Source organism: Rhamphochromis longiceps, linkage group LG10 (genome assembly GCF_057381845.1).
Source record: "Rhamphochromis longiceps isolate RC_006_pf linkage group LG10, R_longiceps_female_GT1.1, whole genome shotgun sequence".
Taxonomy (NCBI): domain Eukaryota; kingdom Metazoa; phylum Chordata; class Actinopteri; order Cichliformes; family Cichlidae; genus Rhamphochromis; species Rhamphochromis longiceps.
In genome coordinates this window covers 17,327,514-17,336,731 of record NC_140566.1, presented here as the reverse complement: position 1 = coordinate 17,336,731, position 9,218 = coordinate 17,327,514, and the positions used below count along the sequence as shown (strand labels likewise).

General features: G+C 39.7%; 1 protein-coding gene across 3 annotated transcripts in view; it reads right to left on the bottom strand.

The window, feature by feature from the left end:
* Positions 1 to 487: 487 nt before the first annotated feature.
* slc47a1 (solute carrier family 47 member 1) overlaps positions 488 to 9,218 on the bottom strand; it is a 24,481-nt gene continuing 15,750 nt past the window's right edge. For all 3 annotated transcript variants that reach the window (XM_085420636.1, XM_085420637.1, XM_085420638.1), the window contains 11 exons: positions 8,130 to 8,227; positions 7,471 to 7,568; positions 7,268 to 7,381; positions 6,218 to 6,285; positions 6,009 to 6,117; positions 5,839 to 5,914; positions 5,685 to 5,754; positions 5,423 to 5,555; positions 2,999 to 3,093; positions 1,559 to 1,663; positions 488 to 1,465 (listed from right to left, as the gene is read on the bottom strand). In XM_085420636.1, coding sequence (XP_085276762.1) covers positions 1,100 to 1,465; positions 1,559 to 1,663; positions 2,999 to 3,093; positions 5,423 to 5,555; positions 5,685 to 5,754; positions 5,839 to 5,914; positions 6,009 to 6,117; positions 6,218 to 6,285; positions 7,268 to 7,381; positions 7,471 to 7,568; positions 8,130 to 8,227 — 1,332 coding nt within the window. In that variant the 3' untranslated portion in view covers positions 488 to 1,099. The remainder of the gene's footprint in view (positions 1,466 to 1,558; positions 1,664 to 2,998; positions 3,094 to 5,422; positions 5,556 to 5,684; positions 5,755 to 5,838; positions 5,915 to 6,008; positions 6,118 to 6,217; positions 6,286 to 7,267; positions 7,382 to 7,470; positions 7,569 to 8,129; positions 8,228 to 9,218) is intronic.

Sequence of the window (9,218 nt, the reverse complement as noted above, 5' to 3'; positions counted from 1 at the left end):
TGACTGAGTTGCTGTTCCCAATCATTGACCCTTTGTTATAATATCACCATATAATATCAGCTGTTGGTGATATTATAACCAACAGTCAGCTGTTGGTGACTGAATATTTTTACAACTGGACATGTTGCACAAGTGGCATCCTATAATGGTATCGCGCTGGAATTCATTGAACTCCTGAGAGTGACCCGTTCTTTCACAAATGTTTGTAGAAGCAGTCTGCATGCCTAGGTGCTTGATGTTATACACCTGTGGCCATGAAAGTGATTGTAACACAAGAATTCAATCATTTGAATGGGTGAGTAAATACTTTTGGCAATATAGTGTATTATTTAAAGGATTTATTTCCACACTGTTTTTCATGTGATGATAGTCACTTTGCAGGTATTAGTAGAGCATCTATAACAGAAGGAACTATGGTTCTTTTGCATATTAGTATATGAGTCTTCGTGTTTTGTTTGTAAAGAAAAAAAAGAGTTCAGACTAGAGGCTGTGATGTATTCCAGTGACACATAGCTTATTATTTATTATTCACTTCTGTCCTGAAAATAAACAGAGCCAGAGCAACAGTAAAAGACTATGTGACGATGATATTTCACTTACAGACATGTCAAATTTAGCATCACATATTTACAGTCAATCTTCAAGTTAAAAAAATGAGAGAATGATTTGAGGTCAGTAAGCTGCGATATACACCTCACAGTGCAACATGTAAATTAAGTCAAGAACAGGTTGAAAAACAAAAAGCTATCTGTGGGAAAACATCTGTTGCTTGATGCCCACATGATTTTCCTGTGAGGATTTGTAACCTACCTTGTTGCTCCAGTTAAGAAATCTCAGCTCTGAGCTGGTTAAAACACGATCTTTGTAACAAGACCTTTGTTAATCCTGCCAGATTCCCTCTCATTTGATATTGCTTCCAGCTTTCTGTGGATTTGCTCAGCAGTGCAGCACTGAGACGGGGTTTTTTTCTCTCTACACAAGGTAGCACCAGTTTTAGAAAATAAGACCCCTGGTTTATGAGAAGATGTGCAACTAGGAAGGAATTTAACACTTACTATATGCAGCCATGACAAGTCAATATTTGGAAGTTAAAAATATCTCAGAAGTGTGGTGTAAAGTTCAGAGGAGCCAGTGGCGTGGGAGTGGAGTCATTGGCCCAGTTCAGAGTAAAGTTGGCCTTGCTCTGTGCACTCTCCTCTGGTACAGGGAAAGCAATATGACAAGCAACACCTATAATCAAAATAAGAAGCGAAACCAGTAAGGCGGTTCCCCGACGGAAAATCAGCTGTGTTGTAGAAAGCACCACTTTGGGTTTGGTGGTTTCGTTATGTTCAGTGTCCCTCTCAGATGGTGTTGCATTAGTATTGATGATGCCTGGCTCTTGAGCAGCTTTCATCTCCTGATCCAGGGTGTTGACAGGACTGTAGCCATCTGTTTTTGGAGCTTCTCCACCATCCGACTGGGCCTTCACAGTGCAAAGATGCAGTTAATGGATGTGTGAGTGGCTCCATTATGATATGACAAGATACAAAAAAACACGCTGTGTTGAAAGACTTACTGAGTCTGGGCAGACAGGACCATCCAGCAGCATCGCTTCATTGAGCCCTGTACCAGGAAGGTGTCCAGGTCCTACCAATAACTTCTTCCCAGCTCGCAGTTGAGCCTAAAACATGTCAGAGCGAGGTTCAAGAAGCAAATAAAAATCTGGTAACTCTTGGGTATAAATCCACAAAAGTAAACCACAATCTAAAAACAGATATAGTCCTCTGCTTTCTTCCTGCTGTTTTCAAACACATTACTACTCACCTGTCAGCTCTGGCATCGTTATACAATAATATGAATAATAATTATTATTAACCTTTATTTTACCAGGAAAAGTCTCATTGAGATTAAAAACCTCTTTTTCAAGGGAGTCCTGGCCAAGAGGCGACAACATGTTAAAATTACAAAGTTACATACATGTTATAAGTAACAAAATAATAATAAAAAAAACAAAAAATGTAAATAAAAAGAAACTGACAAAAACAAGGAGATTATATAGAGTTTATAGAGCTACTCTTGACAAACAAATGTGTTTGGCACAACCGGGCATTAAGATCTTTACTCTGCTCGCTAAAGCAGCCGGATGTGGCAGGTTTGTCTCCCTAGCCGGCTCAAACAGGCTACAGGTATTCGTTGTTGTTTGTTGTTTTCTCCCTAGCTCGCTCTCTCTTCTGTCTCGCTCGCCTGGGCGGAGCTCAATGTGTGGTGAGCCAAAACACCTGCAAGCGACTGCTCACCTGTGTCTCATTATTCCTGCCTCTCCCAGCCACCGTTCAAGATGGTGGCTCGGAGTTTCTTGTCGCTGGAACGTTAAACGACTATCGTTAGCGTTGCCCAGCTGTAAAATGATCTCCAGTGTTTCCTGCGTATCTTTCCTGGTGTTGATTCTCTCATCTGTCTCCGTACCTAGATTCCCTGGTTCCATCCTTATTTCGCGTCCCTGGACTACCTGAGTGTGAGTGTTAATTACAAGCATGGAGAGAAGTGAAGAGGAGTGTGTTGAGTGGCGTGGCAGAAGAGGAGCGTGTGTGGAATTTCCCTCACCATTCCCTGTGGCTGCCCTTCCCCTTTCCTCCCCTCAGTACTTGTATATAGTCACCCGGTTTGTTGTAAATAAACCTTTTGCACCTTTCTCCCTGTCTGCGCTTGAATCCGCTCAGTCCACTGTGGCAAGCTTATACACAAATAATTAAATGTATTAGTATGTGGGATATGTGAGAGTACATATTGTCTTTTATGTCTTATCTATTTTTTTGAAAGTAAGAAAAAATTAAAGCTAAACAAAAAAAAGAAAAAGTTCTAAGAATAAAACTAAAATAACGATATACAGATAAAAAAAACTTACTGACAGACCTCCAAAGATTTAACTCAGAAATGTCACCTGTTACATTCATACTTTTTTTTTGGAAGATTGAAATAATATCTATGCTTTTAGAGAAAGATATGAGCGTCTTACCTTCTGAGTGACTTTTTTCCAGTTAATTTTAAAGATCAGAACCAGAAATAACACTGTCTCGAGGGAAAGGCATACAAGTAGGCCCAGCCACAAACCTGAAAGGAGGAACAGAAATTCAAACAAACACATCAAGAAATAGTCTAGCTATCAAGCTATCAAACTGCTTATACCAATGGTCTTTAAAGACACAGCCAAGCTGACAGTCGACTCTGCTTATTCACAGCTGTAGACTATGAGTCCATATGCTCGTATAAAGTAGAGACAGCACACCTAGACTGTGCTTCCATGTTCGGATGCTGTGCCTGTGTACAGAATTTCCAACTATCTTTGCAATCCCATGGTACTTGAATTGTTTTATTTTATTTTTGTGACAACCACTATGAAAGCCATGAGTACCATTCACAGAGAGTTGGGGAATGGCTGCAATCACAGCATTGTAAGATGGTGAAAGATGTACCCTTAGGCCCCCTCCTCGATTCAGAGATGGTCTTTCCCTTTTCACGTAAATGGCCTCCTTGACTCTGCGCTCAAACCAGCGTTCCTCCCTGTCCAGGATGCGTACATCCTCATCATTGCAGGAGTGTCAAGAGTGTCTTTGATTAATGGTCATGACAATTTGCACATTAAGGATCCAGGAACTGACCTCACAGCTCATTGTTCACTCAGTGGTGCTAGTTTCAGTCAGTATGCAAAGATACTGTTTATAAGGTTGGGGAAACCTGCAGTCAGCTGAGACTGAAGAAGTCACTTGGTTGAGTGACAAAATGTTTCTCCCACTGAAAACACTATGTCCAGATGAACAGAATCAACTTTTTGGGGTCAAAAAAAGTCTCCTTCAAAAATTTTAAAAATCCTACAGACTGCACAAAAAAGTGAAAAAGTGTTAGTGTACACAAACAGACACACTTGATTAAAAGTTCACATCCCTGATGTACATTAGGATAATCAGATTTATTTACAATACTGTGCAAAAGTCATGAGTCCCACACTGCTTTAATAATATTGCGGGCTGATAGTGCTTCACTGTGTACTTTTCTGTCCAGATATCCTTTTACTGCATTGTCAGAGTGTTTGGGATCATTGTCGTGTTGAAAAATTAAGCTGCTGGCAAGATGGCACTGCACTGTGAATCATAATCTGATGGCATTTTTTTGCGTTCATAATTCCATTAATTTTGATCAGATGTGTTTAAGAACACTTTAAAAATTACAAGTCTCACTCCTTGAAAGCAAAAATTAAGAAATGAGAAATTTGCACAATACTGTATAATATTTAATTGTGTGTTGTGTGCAACTGTTTTTAAGTGAATGAGAATTTAATTTAATCAGCTTGGATTAAAAAAAAGAAACATAAATAATTAATAATCTTTTTTTGAAAGTTAATCATATCTATATCCATCCAGTTTTACACATCAAGGTTTTTCAGCTCTTGTGGAAAATGTTACAAAACAGCTGTTGAGGTGAAGAGTGTGACCTATAGCTGGCTCTTTATCAGACTGATACTAAAGGCTGGGTTATACAACTAAATCCTAAATCAACAGCAGCTGAAGTGCATTGTGGGTAATGGGATATCTTAGTATTAAAAATGATCAGACTGCAAAACTAATCGTAAATAATTGAAATCCAGTTACATGTAGTTACATTTAGAAACCCAGTGTTGCTGCCTACAGGCTCTTATGTGCCGGCTTAAGTGCCACTGGTGATAAATCTTGGTATCAGACATTGTTATCGGCTGTTTTATTACTTGTCTCACCCTAATGTCATATGACCTCTGTCAAATTGTGCATTCTCCACTGTGTATTTTGTGTTCCTTGTCTCTGTGCCAAATTATCTTTGCATTGAGAATTCCTGCCTTTTCTTCTCCATGAAGCTCTATCTGTGAGTCTGAACCTACCTGGTATCCTGGTTTTTGTCCTTGCTCTTCCCTGTCAGACTTGGTTTGCCTGTTCTGATCAACTTCCTGAGTGCACCTGACTGTCTCTTGCCTGAAGTAAAGACTGCATCTCGGGGCTTTGAAGCCTATTTCAAAACTTTTTTTCATGTTATGCCGTTGAGTCCTTTGATTTTGACTTATCAGTCCACCCATCTATTTTCTTAATCATTTATCCAACTACAGTCACCAGGAGTCTGCACCTTATCCCAGGTGACTTTGTTAAAGGGGCTTGAGTACACCCTGGCTAACACAGGGCTAACAGTCACATCCACACCTACACCCTTGACCTAACATGAAAGATTTTAGGCTGTGGCAGCCGAAAGCCCTCACAGGCAAAGAGGGAACATGCAAACTTGTAAAAAAAAAATTAAAAAAAAAGAGCTATGAATACCAAACCTTCTTGCTGTGAGGCAAAAGTGAAAACGTGTGCACCACTACAGCAACTTATAGCTTGTCTGTAGAAAGATGCCTACAATAGAATAAAAGTATTACCTAATATCCTCAGGTTGGCATAAAACATCAAAGCTATTCCTACTGGCAGGCCGATGAGGTAGTAACCCAACAGGTTGGAGATGGCAGCAATTTTCTGCATCCCAGATCCTACAAGAATTCCTGAGCAGACACACTGAAATGGAACACAGAATAAAAGGAAACAAAGTTGAGGGTTTGATTTGATCAAGCAGACAACCAGCTCTCGGAACTAGTCTTTGTAAAGTGAGATGAGAACATAGTTTTTTGTTGTGTAAAGGCATACCAGAAGTGAATCAAAGAACTGTACAAAAATGTGCACTGTGAGGTTTTCAGACACGGTCGCCACAATTTCACTGCAGAGAGCAGAAAAAGAGCATTAAAACAGTGTTATGATAATATTTTACAGGCTTGAATGTGTGTGTTGCTGTAATACTCACACATCAGAGGTAAATATGAAGGCAACAACTGACTTACAGCTTGCAAAACCAATACCCTGGCAAACAGCAAGCGTTCCTATAGAGAAAATGCATATAAGTCCATGTGTCCTTATTTTATCATGTATTACATATGTTTGAATTTTCAAAGAAATGTTTAAATATCCTAATACCCGACAGAAATAGGGTCACTTTGCAGGTGAGCAAAGCTCTGGTGGTGTCCCCGGCCCCCAGAGCATTCCCAACACGCACACAAGCAGCTGCATGGATACCTAAAGGAATCTACAAGGTCCAGACCAGAGTAAGCATTTTTCCCAAATTGCAGAAGTGCTGTTAAATAATAAGATGACTGTGTTCAACTAAGTAAATGGCTGATCCGTACCATGTATGCAATGGTTCCTATTTCATTCAGCACATGCTGAGCAGCAAGATCCACCTCACCAAGTAAACCTGACATGATTTAGAGAGATTCATGAAAGGTTTTGCTGCTGTGCACGAATGCGACATTTTTACACAAACTTTTGAGACAAAGATTTTACAGTGAGGTAAGATTTTGTGAATTAAACTTTTCCATTTTCCATGATGATTTTTTTGCAAAAAAAAAAAGTGAAAACCAGGACATTATCTGGGGAGATAACCTCAAAGAAGATGGGAGAATTGCAAAGTAGTAAATATATTTTAACAGCATTTCGACTGTAATAATTTACAATATCGCTGATACTGAACAGATTCTAACCGGAAATATCAGGCCACTGATTAGAGTATAGATTTTTGTTTACAGAAAGATAAGACAACCCTGGTAAACATTTTAGTGCATTTTTGAGAAAGGTTTAAGATTTAATCGTTATTATTAAATCACTGAAACATAACCCCTTCATCAGAATTTACTATTTTATCATATTTAACCCTTTGCTTCCTTTACATGTAGATCTATCAGTATTGCATATGCACTCCTCCCCAACTCTGCTCACCTCCAGCATGAGCATGCTCATCTCTGTTCAGTCACCCTAATTCTAATCTATGCTGCATAGTGTAATATTGGATTAATAGAAGAACAAAAACAACCAGAAGCACCAACAGTAATATCAAGGTCAAGTTATCACACAGTTAATGATATGCTGCTAATGATAGATAAATCTTTTTCCTAGAAACCAGTTATAACAACTTAGCCTAAACCAGCAAGATTATGCACTCTTTCTTTAGATTTGTTCCATATGAAACCCTGGAAGTCTGAATCTGGGTTTTTGAGACATGATCACTGTATTTTTGTGACTTGTGCACAGCAGAGATGTTCTGTCATAGTGATAACTGCTAGGTTAAAAGGAAAAAAATAGCTTGATTTTTGTTTTCTTCTTGAGAAAATAAGTGTAAGATGAGTGTGTGTAATCGGCCGTTTACGTGCATGTTTGTTTGTCTGGCAAATAACACTGACCAGCGAGAAAACTGCCAATCTCCCAGAGCCACCATTCAAAGTAGACCATAAGTAAACTTGGAACAGCCAGCTTCATGTAAGAGCCCCATTCCTGCAGACATTCAGTGGACCAACCTGTAAGGTTTACAGAAAACTCAATTCAGTAAAACTAATGTCTGAAAAGCTGTATCATTCACTTTGTGTTATTCATGTGTAGCACTCACCTCCCCATGTCTTCTGATGGAGCTTCCTTATTCTGATGTAGCCGTACAGCAGCAGGAAGAGGGTGATCTGAGCGAGGCTGTTAGCGATTGCTGATCCACTGAAAACACAGATGATAAAACGTATTTATACCTGTGGTTGCCAGAGGAATGACCACTAACAAACAACATTAACAAACACAGGAATACGCTGAGGAGGCATGGACCAAAAAACTAACAGAAAGACTGTGGTTTGGCACACTAGGTTTCTCATGAGCTGAGGAAAGACTTTTCACAATTAGTAGGAGTGAGTGCTTGGTAAATGTGAGGGATAGGAGAAACAGGGCCCAGACTGAGGCCTGGGTTGAGTCATCTGCCTGATGAATCAAATGTTTTTCCAGCTGGAATAACTCCTGTCAGAGAACTTTCTTCTTCCTTTGCCCTACACTGCCCCCCTCACTTAAATAAATTTCAAAAATAATAAACATCAGTGCACTGCTGACTCACATTTAACAGAAAACAAATTTTCTTCTCCTCTCAGTCCCCTCTTTGGACAACAGTGTAGTGAACATGGCAGTGACAGAGGGCTTTTTTCTGTTTTATTCATAGATTGTATCTGTTATTCCACCATCAAAAAGTACATAAAAATGAAAAGGCAAACTGAGGCAGTGTGACACACTTACATGATGCCCAAATTGAGGGTGAAGATCAAGACGTAGTTGAAGCCCAAGTTTAAAACATTCGCTATTCCCGCTGTGTACATCTGTGGCAATATGATCCCCTGAAAGATTTTTTTTTTAAAAGACATGATTAGCAATCCAGTATGCAGAGCCACCATTCCTTCGGCAAGAGTATTTATTTACTTAAATTACTTTACTATTTTCCCAAAGACAAATTCAGGTAAGTGTAGCACACTGGTGGAAACTAGAATAAGACATTATCTCACTGAAACTGCACATTAGCTGCTTATGATGTATTTGGTGCTAAAAAAAAAAAAAAAAATAGACCTGACAGTTGAACTAGACAAAAGGGGGACAATATAGGATTTCAAAAAAATTTCATAGTATGTGCATGATTACATTTCTGTCACAGAAAATCACAAGTCTGAACCTTAAAAGGGCGCTTTACGATGTTATATATAATATTGTGCTAACATTAGCTGATAGTGTGGGTAAACAGCTGGAATGGCACAACATGGCACAGTGTCTATATATGCATATATATACAAATATACATATAAATATCTGAATATTTATATATTATTCCCCTCTTGCTCCTGTGGGCAGTCTTTATTTTTCAAGCTCGGGTCCTCTAGCAGAGGCCTGGGAGCTGGAAGTTCCTGCACAGTATATTTGCTGTTCTTAGGACTGCACTCTTCTACACACCAATCTCAGATGTTGTTACTGGGAACTGCTGGAGCCACTTGCCTAGCTTGAGTCCCTGCACCGAGTGCTCCGGCAATCACTGGGACCACGGAAACTTTCACGATCCACATTGTCTCAAGTTCTTCTCAGGAAGATGTGGTGTTCCCTTCTGGTAGTTCCAACCCCTCAGTTCTAACTACTTTCCCTCTCTTTGTTTCCATCCGACTACACTTCTCCAGTCCGAATGACACTCCGATCTTGTTGCTGTACATCATGGTGGAAAGCCCAGCAGCACCTCCATTTCTTGAGGATTCTGAGATGGAACCGGCTGCAGACTGACCTACTAGTGTCCTACTGAGCCACAATTGAGAGTGTGCTGGTGCACGCCATCGCCATGTGGTACGCTGG